Here is a 20,964-nt window from a genome sequence, read left to right as displayed (position 1 = left end):
TTTACTAACTTTTTTCACCATGCATGTGACATACCAAAATGTATGTCACCAATTTATTTTTATTAAAGGGGCATTATACGTAATCTATGACTTTTATCAGCCTGTTTTTGGCTAGGTCTCTGGTAAAATGAAATCATACTTATCTCACCTGTTAACACTCAATGAATGGTTTTCAAATACTAAGTGGTCAATGCTCAATCACGGAATTTCATAATACAATAAAACAACAATACAGTAGACAAAATAAACTTTATTCCACACAGAAATAATATCTCTTAAATGAACTTGTCTTTTTTTAGTGTGATTTTAGCATTATGTCTGACAATTCAATTGTTATACACTAATAATCTCAATGAATTATTTTGCTATAGGCTAATGGTGATAGAACTAGGACTATCCTTAGTGTTGGCATGATGTCACTTCAGTGGCTGTGGCCAGACAAACTGCTTGAGGACAGAATTCATATTCCCTGGCAGTCCTTGAGGACATGACCGTGGGGGGAGATACATGACAGGCAGACTAGTGCAGTGGTTCTCAACTTTTTTAACTGACACAAATTAGACCACAGACCCCCATTTGATACGGTTTTTTCCCAGGATCCCCATCTGATAAGATGTTTGCTCTTAGATCTTTTACTACAGAAAGTGTATGAACGATTCTGTCATTGTGTTATGAATGGAATTATAGTGAAGATAAATTATCCCCCTTTTTGCTCGAGACCACCTGGAACCCCCTCAAGAGCCCACTTTGAGAAGCACTGGACTATGCACAGCCTGGCAACTTTAGCAAATTGTGCAGCAGCCAACACTTAAAACACACAATGGTTCTGATTACATTTAATTGCAAGTGAAAACTGCGAGAATCCATTCCAATTTTAACCCTTAAAAAAGTATTCTCAGATATTACAATATTGCAGATTTTCTCAAATGATGAAATGGACACTACAGCTGTAGAGCAACTATAGAAAATGATTAAGAAACAAGTAAACAAATGATATGGAAAATGCCTTTATTTAACACAATTCAACTGTGTACGGTAATTGTACACAGTAACATTGGGATGTATTGCTACAGCATTTAAAGCATTTTGTTTGTCATTAAAGTTTGTATTGGTTTTAACAAAACGCAATTTGCCACAAAGACAGCACTTCGATTCGGCAGATTACGGTTGTAAAATTTAGCGACATTTAGAGACATGTCAGTATTCTGTCACTAGTCAAAAAGAAACCATCACATTCCTGGAGCAGCTGTTTTACTGGGAAGCCGTTGTGAGTGTGAAAAGGTCTGTATCAAGTACAGAATATTAAAATAGCTCAGATCAACAGGTAGCAAGTACAAAATATTTTTGCTCAAGTAAATGCTTGTCTTAAGGCAACGACACATGACATCAGGGGAAACAACAGGATAAAGGTGAGACAGCAGTAAAATCTCATAAGAAATACATCCTTGAATATTTGCTTCTGAGAAATGCAACAGAAGCTGTCTAAACAAATGTTTAATCAAGAATACAAAAAATGTTGATCATACTTGTTGACGATATCGATGACACGCATTGCTTTTAAATGTTGCCCAGTCTTTCATTCATTCATTGACTTTACAGATAGACACACTCGCATTCACACCTCTGGGCAGTTTGTGTCCAATTCATCTGACTTGCATGTCTTTGGACTGTGCAGAGGACTGACTCCTCTACACCCTCTTCATGCCCCTGCCCATCAGGCAGGCGAAGATGGTCATGACCATCTTTTGGTTGACCTCGACCAGATCCTCAGGCAGCGCGAACACTTTGGCGCCAATCTTCCTCGCCATGGAAACGGCGTACCTGGAGCGGAGGCAGAGTCACAGTAAGGGTCATTATGGAAACAAATTAGACCTTTAATGGCCGTCATTATTATGTTATGTATTTATATATACACACACACACACACACAGTCACAGCACACAGACACACTGCGGCCTATCATATTTCTATAATCATTCAGTCATTTACTATAGGATAATAACTGCTGTTTGTCAGTCCTCCCCCCCCCCCCCTTCCCCCGACCATAAGAAAAATGTTTTGCGTAGAATATCTGAATATTTACTGTTGATTACTACCGAATATCCGAACCATTTTTTTTTTTTTTTTAATTCAGGACAGCCCTAACACACACGGACACGAACACATGCATACACATGCACGCGTGCGCGTGTGCACACACAAACCCACACACACACACACACACACACACACACACACACACAGGTGATTACTTGGCATTGTCCAGCTTGTCTTCTTCTGACAGGCTGCCTGTTTTGACCAGGTCAAAGTTCACACTCTCCGGCTGCATGGCATCAATCAGGTCCAGAACTGGAAGACTGGTGCTGATCTCCTTGTCCTGAACAGAGGGACACACACATCACACATGCATCCGATTCCACACTGCAACATATTAACCAGGTCCACCTGTCCACCAACTAACTGGCCCACTTACCTTTCAGAGGGTGTAGTACAACTTTTTTTACAGAAAAATATTAAGGAGTCGCGGGCCAAACAATATTATCCATTACAAAAAAAATTTTTTGCTAAATTCATGGCGGGCCACTTAAAAACGGGCAGCGGGCCGCAGTTGGCCTGGTGTAGTATATTAATAGTATAATCCATTTATATTAGTAGTGCATGCAGGATGTTTGACCTTAAAGCTTTTGATGGATGAAGTCTTGCCAGCCTCAGTCAAAATCTTGTTGACCCAGTCAATGATCAGCTCGTCCCCTGCAGCCTCTCCATCGCCAAGGTTTTCCAGAAGATTTAAAGTGTACCTGCACACAAATGCAATGAATACATGCGAGAATGTAATCAGTTTTTCCCCTAATATGTTTTCAGATAGTAAGATTGGAGGGCATCCGGGTAGTGCAGGAGTAGATTCCCTGCCTACCAACACGAGGGTCACAGGTTCGAGCCCCGATGTTATGTCCAGCTTGTTCGGGCTTCCATACAGGCAAAATTGGCCGTGTCTGTCGGTAGGAAGACAGATTAAGGGTGTGTGCTGGTCACTGCATTAGTGCTTCCTAGTCCTCTGGTCAGTCGGGGCGCCTGTTTGGGGATAGCGTGATCCTCCCACATGCTACGTCCTGCCGGTGAAACTCCTCGCTGTCAGGTGGAAAGAAGCGGTTGGTGATTGCACATGTATCAGAGGAAGCATGTGCTAGTCTACAACTCTCCCGAAATCGGCAGAGGGGGTGGAGCAAGGACAGCAGGGGGAATAGAGTGCCAAAGTCTCGCCCTCTTCCGGGTTAGGCATACGAACCAAGGGATTTCATCCACCATTTTACTTTGTATGCTCAATTCTTAGGTGAACTTATCCTTTAAGTCATTATTACCTCCTCATCAGCTGCCAGACCAGTGCCAGGGTTAGAGTTGCATTTCCATCATAGAGGTCCTGACCTCCGATTCCCACCAGGGAAAAACCAGCTTCTGTCTTACCCAGCTCCACTGCATAGTTACAGTTTTCCATCTGTGAAACACAAGCACACACGCACACGCACACGCACACGCACACACACACACACACAGAGTTGTTGAGAATGAGAGAGGGACCAAGATTGAAATAAGTGTTTACACTTTTGCATGTCATCCCTTGGATATTGTTATTCTTTATCCAAAATAAAATCAATCAATCAATCAATCAATTAATCACTCAATCAATCAGAGCAAAGAGAAAGGTATATGTACCTTTATATATTTGTGTTTACATCGTTACCTTTTTTAAATGCGCTCCTATTGCCCTGTATGGAGGGCGGTTGACTCTGTTATCCCAGTCCACTGGCACCTTAATCCTATCATAAAGCTGGAGAATAACCAGGGCGTCGTGCAGGTCACTGCACACAAATCAATCAAACAATCAATCAAATATTGTAGCATACTATCAACATAGTGTAGGCTAATGTGTTAGCATCAGGGCTACTATCACTCATGTAGACTAAAGTGTTAGCATGAGGGCTACTATCACTCAACATAGTGTAGGCTAAAGTGTTAGCATGAGGGGTACTATCACTCAAGAGTATAGGCTAACATGTTATCATGAGGGCTACTATCACTCAACATATTGTAGGCTAAAGTGTTAGCATCAGGGCTATTGTCACTCAACATAGCCTACTGTAGGCTAATGTGTTAGCATGAGGGCTACTATCACTCAACAGTAGTAGGCTAACGTGTTAGCATGAGGGCTACTCTCACTCATCATAGTGTACATATTATGCTAAAGTGTTGAAGGATGGAACCACTGATCTAGCAGTGACACGTAGCCTATGATTTTGGTGTCATGTTCTCTTATGGGACAATCTACCAAAAGCTTGGTGTAGGCCTATTGCTTTAGTAGGTTCTTCAACTTTTTCAGCTTGGCATTCAAACCATGCTGTGATCCAGACTAATTAAAACGTATCAGTGCTGTTTGCATTGACCATTGACATCATAGCATAAATGCAGTAAATTAGGTCTCCTGTAATTTGAAAGAAATGATGTATTCTTTAAAAGACGTGCATTTAAAGAATACACTGTTTACCAGCATGACAATACGCAGTAGTTTACTATAAAGGTAACTACAATAAATGTAACAGTAGAGGAAGTCAGCAGTGTAGAGTGGGGTCTACACTACTAGTCAGTTTATTATTGAGCCAGTAAGTCAGCAGTGAGTCAGTTATTGTTTTAAATGAATTCAGACATCTAGAAACTGACCCGTAGATATGGTAAACAAAAGGATTGACCCCTAGAGAATTCATCCAGTTCCTGAATGTTCTCTCCTCTCTGGTCTCACCTAGAGAGAGAGAGAGAGAGAGAGAGAGAGAGAGCAAGAGAGAGAGACCGAACATAATTATTGCTCAATGGGAAATATCACCAGAAATGGCTAAACTGACCGCCCCATGCTACCCTTTTTTTGCCAAAACTTTCCACAATATTTACAAGTACAGTGGAATCCGCTTATAGTGATCACGGTTATAGTGATCATCTGCTTATATTGACCAAAAAGCTTGGTCCCGAATCATTCCTATACACATGATGTTTGAATACGGTAATTCACTTATAGTGATCAATACTCCGCTTACAGTGATTATTTGGGGCCTTGACACACCTGAGAACAATGGATTTACAGCAATTCTATATTTTTTAACTCACAAACTGCCAAAAATGAGCCAACGAGATGCAGCAGTGATGCCATGTATTTTTCCCTTTCTCCATTTCACGTTATAGTTCTGAATAGCAAACTTCAGCATCTCCTCAAGTTTGCCTATGCAGATGCAGATGTCTGAAATGGAATAACATTACTATGAATACGGTAGGCTAATATGGTCTAAAATATAATTATGATCTTTCTCTTCAGAAAATCTGATTTGATTGCAAGACTCAAACAAAGGTCCCGTGAGGGGAAAACAGTATCAACCCCAAGAAGAGTTTCTACTGAAATGTATTTATAACTCACATTAACGTTAGTGTTACAATATTGGTTGCATGGTTTAGGAACTCACAAGGTTTGTAATTTGCATTATTGATAGCGATATTGATCCAATGAAGCCATGTTAGCGTTCACATGTCACATTAAGGAAAGTACGTGACGTGACCATAATTGATTTATTATATGACATGACGTGTGGATGAGTGTGTGGGAGATTTGTGCTATGTGTGAACCTTCTCCTTTGAGAGAGAGCCTGGTGAGCCTGAGCTGTCAAAAATGTGACTGGGGCATATTGGCTCACTCCAAGCCAATCTTGGCGCTTGAATGCTGTGTAGGCAGGCGCAGGGTGTGTTCTGCCCACAACTCCAGTGGGATCCATAATAACGCATCAATTTGACCTGTCCCAAAGTGATCACTATAACTGTATTTTGTGATGAAGTCTAACTACATTTCCCAGAATGCCTTTGTCAACCTCCAGAGAAGGTGCCTTGAATTTGTTGCATTTAGCTGTGGGTTGTGGAGTAAAGTTAGCTTGATATTGGAAATTGGATATTATGTGTTTGTGTGGATATTTTCAAATATTGAAACCAGTGGCTGTAAATTATCCAGTTTTTACTCCACTGCCAGTTCAATTCACTTTGAATTATTCAACCGATTCACTCTGTAAATTGAAACCGCAATTCTCTGTCCTGTAGACACAGACACAAGCAGGAGAGTGTGTGTGTGTGTGTGTGTGTGTGTGTGTGTGTGTGTGTGTGTGTGTGTGTGTGTGTGTGTGTGTGTGTGTGTGTGTGTGTGTGTGTGTCAGTGTCAGTGTTGGGCACTCATTACTAAAAAAGTAATATATTACATATTACTCGTTACTATTTTCAAAAGTAATATTATTACTTTACTTATTACTCCATGCCAAAAGTAATTCGTTAGATACTCGTTATATTACTTTTCCGTTACATTCCACACAAATGGCAATAGGCCTTTTTCACTGCAGCGATTTTGTATCTAAAAGGCAGGAGGTAACACAGGTGCACCAAGATGTTAATTAGGGCTTCCAACTTCCAGTCCATTTAGGTGTTCCAGTGCTGGAGCCTTAATTAGTTAGTTGGTTGCACCTGTGTATACTCTGTCTTCTAGACACAAATGGCCGTTGTGAAAAAGGCCCATAGCGTTTTTCTCATCAAAATGCAGACTTTGCGGTGCGAATGTGTGAACTATTATGTGCCGTTCCATTTAAACTAATCGCTTTGCCAGAGCACAGCTTCCTACAGAGATGCTTGATGAAGAGCACACCTGGCTCAAAGTGATGACTGACAAGATGCAATCTTTTATCTTCTGTTTTATAGAATGCAGTATGCACTGCCAATGCAAACTCAATACGTATAGGCTACATCTTTGCTTAACAAATTTGTGTCACAAATAACGTTAGCTCTGCAACATTAACCTGACAATAATAACAGCAATGTTTGATGTCCACCAGCTTGTGAGTTTTTACGTTATCTCTGTATTTGAACAGTTTTCCGGTTTCTGTTGTGCTGTCCTCTCGTCTCGTAACGTTAACGTTAGGAAGTTTGAGCTCGTGTTTTTCACAGTGGAAAGAGTGTTGCCTACCTGTCCTGGACACCGTTTACATTTGACTTTGATGTTCAATCGTGTCACCTTTCTTCCCGACAAAAACAAAGTCATGGGAATATATCCGCAGCCACGGATTTTCCTCCTCGGCTCAGCAGGACAGAGAGGGAGGTGTCAGGTGTGCTTGCCTGCCTGCCTGTTGCTGCTCTGAATGGGCTCTGCGGTGACGTCACCTTGTTTTGGGAGCGTTAAAGCCATGCTGTTTGTGATCAGTGAATGCCGACTGCGTGTCGTTTTGCAGCGCAGCGGCATCACAGAATGGACTCAACAAAAGATGTAACGACTAACGTAACGAGCTCGTTTATCTTGAAGTAACTGTAATATTATTACTTATATTCTATAGTAATTCGTTACACTACTCGTTACTTGGAAAAAGTAATATTATTACAGTAACGAGTAACTAGTAACTCGTTACTTCCCAACACTGGTCAGTGTGTGTGAGAGGCTCACTCTCCAGAGTCCAGTCCTGGTCCTCTGGCTTGGTGAGAGCAGGGTGTTTGTTGAAGAGCGTGGCCACGAAGGCCAGGTTGAGTTTGGCGTTTCCTCTGACGACATCGGCCGCCGTCACAAACTGTCTGCAGCCCAGACGGTCCGCCTGCTCCAGCATATACTCTGCTCTCTTCGTGAGATCCTGGGCCTGTTAAAACACACACACACACACACACACACACACACACTTTAGGCGTTTCTATGAAAATGCTAATGTTTGGGAGGATCACACTAAAGACTGTAGACTAAACTGTAGACTCTTCCTCACAGTCAAAACTCTGACTCTGAGGAAGAGTCTACAGTTTAGTCTACAGTCTTTAGCATGATCCATGATCGTTTTGACATAAAACCAAAATCAAATCAAAACTCTGACTCTGAGGAAGATGTGGTTTTGTGTCAAAACGTTAGTCTGTTGTTTGCACCTTTATTAAATTGCTCAAGTTTGACCGTGTGCTCCAGATTGCTCATTCATGTTTTAAGATGTATAAAGGCTATACTTTGATTAATAATTTGTGTGATATGGTTTTTCCACAAAAAAAGGTGCACATAATGCGTGAAAGCTGGGAGAGCGTGAGATGAGAGAGACAAACATTACATTGTTTTTGTCTGTCGTGCATTAAAACTAAAACTAGCCTGTTTTGAAAATGTAAGGAGTAGCAAGCACAGATATTTGTGTTAAAATGTAGGGAGTAAAAGTAAAAAGTTGTCAGAAAAATAAATACTCGGTAAAAGTACAGATACCTGAAAATCCTACTTAAGTACAGTAATGAAACAACAATTAAACAAAGCAGTGTAAATGTTCAGGGTGTAAATGTGTCTGAACGTCAGGGGGGCCAGACCATCTGCCAGATGAGCTCGCAGATTTGTCAGGTTCCCAGACTAACTTTGCTCACACACACACACACACACACACACACACACACACACACACACACACACACACACACACACACACACACACACACACACGTCCTCCTGTGATTCAAAGTCAGGTTGACATCATGAGCCTAAAGCAGCCCAACAGGAAGCAGGAAGCGGGCCAACGGGAAGTCAACTTCCACTATATACATACACACACACACACACACACAATAGCGGCTCCAGGATTCATAGTGTGGGTGGGCCTACAGATGAGCAGATGGGCCAAAGAAAGATGATAATAGACTACGTGCCTCTTGCTAATAAGGGTTTCTCTGCAGCACACTGCTGCGGACAGCGCTGAGGTGCTGCGTGGCTCAGCGCCCATGGGCCATTCTAGGCTTTGCAACCAGAGGGTGCACAATGAGACAGCAATGTCGGGGGGAGAACATTTTGTACATTTTAAAGTAAAATGCATCAATCTGGTGTACTTTGAGAGCGAAATGAAGAGGCTAGATCTATACAGAACTACACACATCACATTAATATCATCTTTACTATGCTGTGGCTTTACAATGATCAAAAAATTGTTGTCTCCTTATATATTCTGCATACAGAATACAGTCAATTCTCTCTCACTCCCAATTAAGAACATTCACATATCCAAAAACAAAGACTGAACTGACATATCTTTCATTGTTCTTCTCTCTCTCTCTCTGAACTGACATATCTTTTGTTTCTCTCTCTCTCTCTCTCTCTCATGACCAAACACAGCAGCACAGCAGGGAAATGAATGTACACCCTTATTGATACTGTACTGTAGCTTATATATTCAGAATATCAGAAGCACACATGTGCCTATCCCAACAGCATAACAGTCTGGCACAGCTGCTAAAAATGGCCAGAAATTAATCTGAATGGAGGGCCGTGGGCCAAAAATAAATGTTAGGTGAAATTACATTAGATTAAAATGTATTATACTTTATAGACAATTTACATCCTGAATCTAAAATAAATTCTCAAAATAATAAAAAAACGTTATTAGAACTTTTATTAAAAACTTGTATTAAAGTTAGATTTAGAGTTGATTGGAAAAAAAGCTTTAACATTTTCAAAGGGAAAGACACTTTTCTGACAGAAAGTACAAGCAACTCAAGGTGTGGTAGCCCTAGCCCTATGCATGTAACTCTCATTCAGATATCTTGAGGTGAGAGGTCAAGGGACACCTTTGAAAATGGCCATGCTAATTTTCTCCCTCTCCATAACTTTGCCTAACTTTGGAGCGTTATTTAGCCCCCTTGCTGACATGGGAGGTTGACAATCGATTCCTAAGGTCTTCTAGTTTCATATGGTAAAAGAAGCATCATGCTAGCTTTAAAATGAGCCCACCACAGCCTCCGAAGGACAGTAATATCAGCCGTGTATTTTTATTTATTTATTTTTTGTCAAATCCATGGTGGGCCGCCACCACTGCACAATACCAGTGTGTGTGTGTGCATGCCCGTGTGTGTGTGTGTGTATAATTAAGATGTACGGCGGTGGTTGAGGCTCAAAAACATCTGAGAATACATCTGAACTTGACCTTTACACACACACGCCTGTATGTAAACGGTTGCCGTTTGTGTGGAACTGAACTGCTCTGCCAGCCGCATGGAGAACCCATTAGAAGATTAATGCAGTGAAATAGCCTTTTTCACTTCCCACCCAATTCACCCATTTTGTGTCTAAAAGGCAGGAATTAAAACAGGTGCAAGCAAGACATTAACGAGGGCCGCGGCACTGGATCACGTAAATGGATTGGAAGTTGGAATCCCTCCTTAATGTCATGCTTGTACCTGTGTTACCTTTTTTAGACACAAAATGGGTGAATTGGGTGGGTGAAAAAGGTGAATTGTTGCCCTGGTACCATCTCCAAACTCAAGGCCAAGGTCCGCGAAACCGGTGATGTCGAAGGCCAACAGTGAGCTGGGTGGTAGCTTTATGGTAAAAGGACTGTATTTATAGGTCACATTTTAGATAGTATATCCACATTGACCCATTCACACTCAGCCAGTCTTGAGCCGGGAACCTTTTGATTACCATGCTGAGCTAATGCTGGCCCCTTTAAGTAGAGATGAATCAGCTTACATTTAGGCCGTGCATATCCACATCAATCCGTGGCTTGTCCTCTTGGCTGCCATCAGGAGCAATCTGCTGGAGCAGGTTGAAATATGCCTCGGAGGTCTGCGCAGAACGCACAAATGCAGAACGCGCACACACACACACACACACACACACACACACACACACACACACACACACACACAATGTTAAACCAGACTATCAGCAAGGTTTTTTTGTGCAATATAGCATAAAAAAAAAACATAGGACAAATGGACGGTGTTAAAACATAGACATTAGGACATCAAGATGACACAGTACAATGGAATACATTGAACTGGGAGGTAGAGTTTGGGTGTTTGTGTTGGCTGTGTTGGCTGTGTCAGTTGTGTTGGCTGTGTTTGTGAAGTAACATGTAGGATTAGGTGAGGTATGTTTGTAGCAGGGGCAGCTAAAGAGTAATGACAAAGAAAATAGGTAAAGAGACAAGGTAAGGATGATCGCCCAACCCAGAGGTGGCAATGAAAACAATAAACAAAACAAAACAAAACAATAAGGAAGGACAGGGGGAAGGGCTAGTTTCTACATCTTAATATAATATGTAATATATACCTTAATATCATATGTAATATACCTTAATATCCCCAGAAAAGTTTTTGATGCTCATTCCAGCCTTCTTTAAATGGAAGTTGGCCCAGCGCAGGAGCAGCTCCTCAGGACTGAGCTTTATCAGATCTTCCACACTCTCGCCTTCCTCTAGCAACGCTGCTATAGCTGCAGACAGAGAGACAAGCAAGACTCTGCTTCTGTTTGGGCTGGGATGAACTGAGATAGAGAGTGCATGTATGTACATGTGTGTGCATGATACATAGTATGTAGAGGGAAGCGTATAAATCTTTGTTCCTTCCAACAGAATTTTATATCAGCAGATAGGGATGCACGATGATATCGGCATGTCATCGGTATCAGCCAATAAAGGCTTAAAATATATATTCAAGAATCAATATCTTTTTAATAGCAGAGATGGGAAAAGTAAGTATGAATAAAAGTCATTTAAGTGTCCGTGGGATAATGGCAACGGCCCGAAACGAACAGATATGCAGATATGTCAGGCCGATAAAATTACACTTTAATTGTGCCCTTTGTATGCTCAGTTTATTGTTTTGCCCAGTGAATGTGTACATTTTGAAAAGCATTGTATTTATGTCTGCATCTGCCAGTGGGCCATCACAAATCACCAGAGGAGTAGGCAAATGTGTTAATTCACACTACAGGAGAGAGTTGATATTCTCTGAAATTAGGTGGGGGAAAATGCACGCATGTATCTGTATCAGCATCGGCCAAAAGATTTGTAAAATATCTGATATCGGCAAAAATTCCAATATGGTGCATCCCTACAGCAGACAGTTCCAGGTTGATGATCATATGCAGTGTTGTAGTCAAGTCACTATATCTCGAGTCCAAGTCAAGTATCAAGTCCCCAGTGTTCAGGTCACCAAAGAAGAGCTAGAGTCAAGTCCCCATTACCTGAGTCCGAATCAGAGTCCGCAGTTACTGAATGTGAATCCACATTTAGGTGGAACGCACGTGCCTGCCCTTGCACGTAATTGAATAATGTCACGGTATTAATATAAATATCAATATCTTATGCCAAATTATTAGAGCCTATTACAAAAAGTCAGAGTCCTCGTCTCCAACTTCAGAATCCGAATGCATGAATGTGAGTCCAAGTCCTAGTCCAAGTCGAGTCACAAGTCCTGAGAATGAGTCCAGGACTCGGACTCAGACTGGACTAGAACACTGACCAGGTGTGTGTGCATACCTTCATTGCGGCTCAGCTCTATGTCAGCGAACAGGCCTATCCTGATGATCTGCCACAGGAGACCCAGCACCAGGTGAGGTTTGCCTTCCCTCAGGTCCTGAGCTCCGATATTCACCACCTGGCAGCCGATGGCCGAGGCCGAGTTCAGAGCCAGGTTCAAATTCTCCTGTCGGGACCAAGAGTCAGACACGCACGAGTGAGGACAATGACCTCCAATTAGTGATCATCATAAATTAAACAACCACATATATGAGCAATCAATTATATTTTCAGAAAAACATTCATGCATTTATCCATGAACAAACAAACATAAACCTACACACAATTTAAATGACTCGTTCATTAACTAATGAAAGACTAAGTGATAGAAGAACTAACAACCAACTTACTCGTTAACTAAACAATCAACTGGCAAACTAAACCATCTCACTAAACATCTAATTAACCAGTGAAGTAACTAACCCACCTGTGTGGTGAAATGAGTGAGTTTCTTTTTATTGATGGTTCTCTCATCGATGGTGTCGGGAACGGAGAAGTTGATGATTTTACTGCAAAAACAGAAAGCACTTCAGTACTCCGCACTGCAGTTAAGTGGACTGACAACTGGTTAGAGTTAAGGATCAAGGGTAAAGTTAAGGATAAGGGTAAAGATAATGTAGATCAGATTAAAGTTATGGATAGATAATTAGAGATCATTAGAGTGTGTTGAAAAAGTGCCCATTGGCCCATTAGGACTGTAGTGGGGAACCACACACCAGGTAAGAAAGTAGCTCTATAGTGAAGAAATGGATGAGGTTTCGAATCAGAATCGATTGGTATGATGTCAATAGGTTGAACGCTTTAAGGCTTACCAAAGCAATATGCCATCTCCCACTGCCTTAAACAGAGCATCGGTGTTGGGGTCGATGGGCAGAAAGTGTTGGCAGTCTGGATCCTTCTCCAGAGAAGAGTTGACCCAGTTGGCGAAGGCATAGCGCTCCTGCTCTGAAAGTCAAGTCCAGAGTATTATGTCCCTTTAAGAGTCTAATGTCGTACAGTGGACTATATAACATGTCTTACGGTGGACTATATAACATGTCTTACGGTGGACTATATAACATGTCTTACGGTAGACTATATAACATGTCTTATGGTGGACTATATAACATGTGCAACCAGTTAGTGGACTAGTTAGCGACAAGGTTACTCCATAATGTGACAGCTTAGTGAGCCTTACGAACCAGACATTGAATGCGTAATTCCTTCATTGGTGTTCTCACTGCTGCCTCCGATGGCTACGATGCCTTCCTTCTTGTTGAGAGCCGTCATGAAACTCTGGGCCACACGGCTGTCCTTCAACTGCTTGAACATCTGAACACACACACACACACACACACACACACACACACACACACACACACACGACTGATATAGTTGACCACTACATTCATTAGTAAGTCATTAGTTAGTTGTGTATTTCTTATAGCCAGGTAGTTAGGTTCTTAATCGGGTTGAGTTACTCAATAACTTGTAAGTTTGTCACTCATTCAGTGTCATTCAGCCAGTTAGACTGTAATTTAATCAGTCAGTAAAGTAGCTAGTTAATTAGGTTGTGAAACAGTCAGTTTATTGATTGATTATTTAGTTAGTTAGTTAGTGTTACCTACAGTGAGGAACTCGTCAAAGGTGAGTGTGCCGTTTTCATCAAGGTCCACTTCTCGGATCATTTCCCTGATCTTGTAACCCGGCAAGGAAAGGCCCACTTCAGAGAAGAGATTACCGATCTCTGAGCAGGTGATATGCCCATTACTGTCCACATCTACAGAGAGAGAGAGAGGTGATATGTCCATTACTGTCCACATCTACAGAGAGAGAGAGAGGTGATATGTCCATTACTGTCCACATCTACAGAGAGAGAGAGAGGTGATATGTCCATTACTGTCCACATCTACAGAGAGAGAGAGAGAGAGAGGTGATATGTCCATTACTGTCCACATCTACAGAGAGAGAGAGAGAGAGAGAGAGGTGATATGTCCATTACTGTCCACATCTACAGAGAGAGAGAGAGAGAGAGAGAGGTAATATGTCCATTACTGTCCACATCTACACAGAGAGAGAGAGAGGTGATATGTCCATTACTGTCCACATCTACAGAGAGAGAGGTGATATGTCCATTACTGTCCACATCTACACAGAGAGAGAGAGAGAGAGGTGATATGTCCATTACTGTCCACATCTACACAGAGAGAGAGAGAGAGGTGATATGTCCATTACTGTCCACATCTACAGAGAGAGAGAGGTGATATGTCCATTACTGTCCACATCTACAGAGAGAGAGAGAGAGAGAGAGAGAGGTGATATGTCCATTACTGTCCACATCTACACAGAGAGAGAGAGAGGTGATATGTCCATTACTGTCCACATCTACAGAGAGAGAGAGAGAGAGGTGATATGTCCATTACTGTCCACATCTACAGAGAGAGAGAGAGAGAGGTGATATGTCCATTACTGTCCACATCTACAGAGAGAGAGAGAGAGAGAGAGGTGATATGTCCATTACTGTCCACATCTACACAGAGAGAGAGAGAGAGGTGATATGTCCATTACTGTCCACATCTACAGAGAGAGAGAGAGAGAGAGAGAGAGAGGTGATATGTCCATTACTGTCCACATCTATATATATAGAGAGAGAGAGAGAGAGAGAGAGAGAGAGAGAGAGAGAGGTGATATGTCCATTACTGTCCACATCTACAGAGAGAGAGAGAGAGGTGATATGCCCATTACTGTCCACATCTACACAGAGAGAGAGAGAGAGAGAGAGAGAGAGAGAGAGGTGATATGTCCATTACTGTCCACATCTATAGAGAGAGAGAGGTGATATGCCCATTACTGTCCACATATTTAGACACTATCAGTCACACGCAGACTCTCTCTCTCTCTCTCTCTCTCTCTCTCGCTCTCACACACACACACACACACACACACACACACACACACACACACTCACCAAATTTACTGAAGGCCTCCCTGACCCCCTCCAACTCTTCTTCGGCCATCTGTCCTGACATCCTGACACCTACTGTAGGAGACAGGATGACAGAGCTAACACAGTTTTAATGATGAGAGACAAATGTAGTGGTCACACACACACACACACACACACACACACACACACACACACACACACACACACACACAAAGACACAAAAGACAGCAGAAAGGCAGGCAGACATTACTCAGGTCGGATCGCCCAAGATCTGACTTTGGCTGGTTTAAGGCCAGGTCTGAACAGCCTCAAAGAGCCCCAAATGTCCATCTGTCTGGTGAGGAAGATGGCAAAGGTCAGATGACACATTGCCTAAACTCCACTTCTCTACTGCCATGCATGGTGTTTTGAACAGAGAGAAATGGAGATGCCAGCAAGCCTCTCAAGAGAAACAAGTTTGTCCAAACATCATTTGAACTGCACCACCAGATGTCAGTAGAGGTCAACAGTGTCGCAACAATATTAACCATAAAAATGTTACTGAATGTCATTTGATAATTATTATGTAAAGTTTTAAAAATGTCATCCATTATATAGCCTATGTTTGACTTGCACTAGCCTACTTCATACACATGTTCTGTGTCTACATTGTCTCAACTATTTGCACAAGGATCATTGTTAATCTGCCATACAAGAGACTGACACTGATTCAGTGATTCTTAAAGGGATACGCCACTTTTTTGGAAGTTTAGCTCATTTGCCACATCCCCCCAACATAACCAAGATACACCATGCCTTACCGGCACTGTCCGATCAGTTTACAGTGAGCTACAGCCGTGAAGTTAGTAATTATCGCCATAGAATGGAGGCTAATGGTACAGCAGTTAAAAATCTGCCAAAACACACATCTCATGGTGCCAAAATACATGTTGTGCTTCGGGTACTCACCACACGATGAAATATTAATCCAAAATGCACATAATCTGTCTTTTTGGAAGGAAAAGAGGTCGGCGGCCATGTTTGGAAAGTAGTGCCGGCTACCTCTTTTCCTTCCAAAAAGACCAATTCATTCACCAAAAACTTTGCTTCTTTTTCTGTAACCCATTTATTGTCTTGAGCTCTCTGGATAATCTGTTTCAACTCTTGCGTGTAATTCTTTGTGGGGTTCAAAAGTATTCTCTTGTAGTATTTAATATCGGTTAACATTTCTTTAATCCTTTCACTGTACACATTTGTGTTCATTACTGAAATGCCACCCCCTTTATCACAAGGCTTTATGGTGATGTTCTTGATTCTAGACAACTGGTCAACAGCTCTTCTCTCAGCTTGGGTAAAGTTTTTTCTTTTACCATTAATGAACTGTTCCCTTTCCACATACTGACTCCCCACCTCATCCTCTACCATTCTACAAAAGGTGTTAATAGAATGATTGTTGACTACAGGATGATATATGATATATTTATGGTCTGGTCAGGAAGCGAGGTCGAACTGTCAGAATTTGTATCCTACATGAATTCATGCTTGGAATCGATCTCATTTACCATGGAAAAAAGCCGTGAGTCCATCCACTTCCTAGATGTAAAACTCACTAAAGCAGCCATTCGTACTGCCACTACTATTTACAGAAAACCCACAGACAAAAACAACCTGCTCAATTTCTCTAGTCACCACCCCGTCCCTCTTAAGAAAAGTCTACCCGTGAGTCAGCTTTATAGACTCAAACAAATTTGTAGCATCCAAGATGATTTTCACTCCCAAAGCGAGATCATGCTGAACAGATTTAGAGAAAAAGGCTACCCAGAGCCATGTCTCAATTCAGCCATGGCAATTATAAATGAAGTTGACCGAAAACAATTGTTCCAAAAGAAACTAAAAAGCAGAAGACCAGGCATTAATTATGTCCTAACTTATGATCCATTCAGTTCTGTCATTAAGTCCACAGTAATGAAACACTGGCACATTCTATCATCAGACAAAACGTTGAACAACCGGTTCCAACATCCACCACTCTTTACACACAAACGGGCGACCAGTCTCAGAGACCGCCTCGTAAGGGCATGACACATCAAAACCAGAACCCTTTATTTGTGGGAATTTCCCATGTAGATCTTGTACATCATGCAGCAACATGATCAAGACCAATACATTCAATGACACCCACACAGGAAAAAATTACAAGATTCGATCTCTTATCACTTGTAATACAACCCATGTTGTTTATGTACTATCATGCCCGTGCCAGAAATATTATGTAGGACAAACATCCCGCAAATTGAAAGTGAGACTTAATGAACACAGAAGCAACATTGTACGGGCTGATATAAACTCTCCACGACATTTCGCTGAAATGGATCATAAAACTAGTGATCTCAAATGCATTGGCTTAGAAAGGGTATGGCTCAACAGAAGAGGTGGCGGGAGTGCTTATGGATTCACAGGCTTAATTCCATGTTCCCCACAGGAATGAATGAATAACTTAACATCCTCCTTTCCTGTAGGGGGCATATGTACTCACCCTCTTGTCTTGTCTATTGTTTGTAAACAATTTTTTTGTCAATGATTAGCCTACACTGACTGATTTATGAACGGTCTAAACAACCTGATGCCCTCAGTGGGCTATAATTGATTTGCATAAGCAGGTTATTGTTTTAATGTGAATTGTGAACATATTGACAATGTTTTCTGTGACATAGACATGTGTATATGCTGAAGAAGCTGGAGCTTGACTCCCAATCACCTAATTAGGTGCTGATGACTGATGATTGTCACCTGTCAAGGTTTACCACCTGATCATTCATGTTGCCTCACTGCCTATTCAAGGCCTGTTTGCACACCATTTCAGCAAGCACACTGATGATGGCCCGACGGCCGAAAACGTTCTGTGCCAAATAACATTAATTATTGCATTCGAGTGCTGGTCCCCACTTCTCCTTTCTTCTATGGTAGACTGGGTAGACCTTCACCCACACCTCATGTGCCAGAATGACGATGCATTCCATTCTTGACAGCCTAGGGCTGCCACTCCAGCATTATTCCTTCCTCAAATTCATTCAGGAAAACAGCCTCCTCCTCACTACATATTTATGTGAAAACCATTCATGCATTATACACTATAATATTATTATTATAATATAATAATCCATTGAGCTGTAGTAGCACACAGAAAAATGAAATCCTGTTGGGAAATGGGAGAGGTTGATGCCTTGACAGGTCGCAGACTTTCTGAGTGCTGCTAGGCATTTTCATACAGATCCCATTTTTACTTTTTGTGGTTACATTGATAAATATCACAAGATATTGTATGGTTTCTCCTTCTTTAACAGCTACTGCAGAAAAAATATCACAATAAACAACATTTTTTATATAAAATGGGCATAAATGTAGCCTATTGTGTGTAGTACTGTAGATGACATTCATAATGGTGTTTTTGTTCGTTGGTAGCTATAATGTAACTCTAGCCTTCCCATGTGAATACGCCCTGTGAACGCGTCGCCCTCTTACCTGAAGTCGGCTGGCGTAGATCAGATCCGTAGCAACGGGGCAAACGGCCTCTCCCCGCTGCTCTGTCCGCTTTTCTTCAGCTCACCGCCCGCCCCGCTCAGAGGGCTGCTCGGCCCCTCCCCCCGCGCCACTCCTTCCACAACCAACCCTCCTTCACCGTCTCTTTTCTGCCCTCCTCCTCTCCATAGAGAGGCAAAGTGACCGCCTACTTCCTGCTTCAGCACTGTACCAGAGATTTTCATCCGCCATTTATTTTCCCATAGACATTTCGTAAAATATTTATAAAAATAATGTTACTTGTTCAAACCAAACGGTACAGATATATTTAGAAACAGGAGAGATCGCATAACATTTCACTCGGACCAAAACGTAAAAACAATTGAGGATTTAAAGAAAATATTTGTTCGATGTTTTGTTTTTGTTTTTTTGTTAAATGTTGTATGGTCTCTCCCGATTCTAAATATAGCTGAACCGTTTGATTTGACCAAATAAAACTATTACAAACATTTTATGAAATGTCTATGGGAAAATAAATTGCGGAAGAAAATCTCTGGTACAGTGTGAAGCAGGAAGTGACATTCACTTTGCCTCTCTATTTTGCATTTCGGCATAGGCGTATTTTGCAGGGGGGCCAGGGGGGCACAGACGGACCCCATGCGGGGATACTCAACTTGCTTTGTCCGGGGGCCACTTTTGTAAAGCGCCCGGCATGGTTTTGCGCAGCCACGACTTGGAGCCTTGCCGCCGCCGAGGGGCGACAGCGAGACTGTGCATACTCGAACGTAACTCGTCCAAAACACGTCCAAAACGTTATCGTGTCGTTTACCAAGAACTTGCAATCATGTCGGTGGGGGAACATTTTATTGTCCCTCCATTTCAAAACTCATTCCGGTGAGCCTGCAGAAGGCTTTGCTAGATGAGGGACAAGCACGTTAAATGAGGAAATGGCATTTCCTCATTTGTCACAACAAGGAGTTGACGGCGCTAGACGGCGCAGTCACATTTTCGAGGAGCTGCACGCCCCCTACGCCGAGCCGCACCAGAGGCCAGAGGCCAGTTAATAAACAAACATACATTTTTCTGTAGCGGATTGTAGGTTTTTGGGGTGTCAGCCAGAGTTTAGTCTCACAATTGTGTGCACACAGGATTGTTAGTTAGGTTAGGTTAAATTAAGTTAGTTAAGTTAGTTAGGTTAAGTTAGTTAAAGGATGGGTTTTCCGTGGGGAATATGAATATATATTAAATCTCACGCCCCTAAGGTTTTCGAATCCGTTGAAATTTTTGAAATTGGAGGTTTACTCACAGAGATATCAACCGAAATCCACTCTGTGTGTGGGGGGGGGGTGGTGGGGGGGAGGTGCGGGTGCGGGGACTCGAAATACTACATTTCCCACAATGCACTGGGCTCGCGTGGCCTTCGTTTTTATGCCCACCCCTCAGGCATTTGGCTGATATCAAACTCCAGTAGGTGGCGGTAATGCACATATATGTTTGCCAACCGCCATAAAACTCAAAGAAGAAGAAGAAGAAGGCTTCGACAATGAAATATACAAAGAACAAGAAATAAATCGAAAATAAAATTGCCTCCAAATTGCACCAAATGTAAACGGTAGTATATATGTCGGGAGATGTCTTCATAAAAAAAATTTCATGCATTTTAAGGCATTTTCGTAGGAGTTACGCGCATCTGATGTTGTAACTATTTTCTGTAAAAATGTGTAAAAACGGGTACATTGCTCAGCGTTGATTTCGTTACTTCAACCCACCTACTACTAGATGTAAAATTTGACGAGCTTTCCAATGCCGCCAGTCCCGTGTCGATTAGTGCTTCCGTTCCCGAGATAATGGTCTCTTTGCAAGGAACTATGGGAAGCTAATATTAGCTACAGCAGGCTAGGCGGTTGGAAAGATGGCTGCGTTTTTGTTTTGGTCAAGGCCTCTGAAGGGGCGTGGAGGACCTCTAGAGGCGGGACCATGGCCAACAACAGTTGTAGTTCATAGGTGCACGACTTCCGCAAGGCGGACTTAGGCCAGATGACGCGAAACGCGTCGGCTGGCCCAAAAAATATGTGAGAGATGCTTGATATCTCTGGCAGTGAATATCCAATTTCAAAAATTTCAACGGATTCGAAAACCTTAGGGGCGTGAGATTTAATATATATTCATATTCCCCAC

General features: G+C 42.0%; 1 protein-coding gene across 2 annotated transcripts; it reads right to left on the bottom strand.

Moving 5' to 3' along the window:
* Positions 1–991: 991 nt before the first annotated feature.
* Positions 992–18,844, bottom strand: LOC310790653 (plastin-3-like). 2 transcript variants are annotated; one of them, XM_083652364.1, is made up of 16 exons: positions 18,790–18,844; positions 15,310–15,381; positions 13,970–14,121; positions 13,544–13,673; positions 13,175–13,307; positions 12,790–12,871; positions 12,324–12,489; positions 11,136–11,275; positions 10,529–10,624; positions 7,505–7,691; positions 4,714–4,792; positions 3,740–3,857; positions 3,360–3,493; positions 2,675–2,798; positions 2,253–2,377; positions 992–1,821 (listed from the first exon to the last, which is right to left on the bottom strand). In XM_083652364.1, the coding sequence occupies exons 2-16, from the start codon at positions 15,368–15,370 to the stop codon at positions 1,689–1,691; spliced, it is 1,860 nt and encodes a 619-aa protein (XP_083508490.1). In that variant the 5' UTR covers positions 15,371–15,381; positions 18,790–18,844; the 3' UTR covers positions 992–1,688. The 2 variants fall into 2 exon arrangements, with proteins under 2 accessions (XP_083508490.1, XP_083508491.1); XM_083652365.1 differs by having other exon boundaries at positions 15,310–15,404; positions 18,790–18,843.
* Between the last annotated feature and the right edge of the window lie 2,120 nt (positions 18,845–20,964).

This window comes from Poromitra crassiceps, assembly GCF_964638095.1.
Source record: "Poromitra crassiceps genome assembly, chromosome: 15".
Taxonomy (NCBI): Eukaryota; Metazoa; Chordata; class Actinopteri; order Beryciformes; family Melamphaidae; genus Poromitra; species Poromitra crassiceps.
Note: the sequence above shows the minus strand (reverse complement) of the source record. Positions and strands in the feature narration are given on the sequence as shown.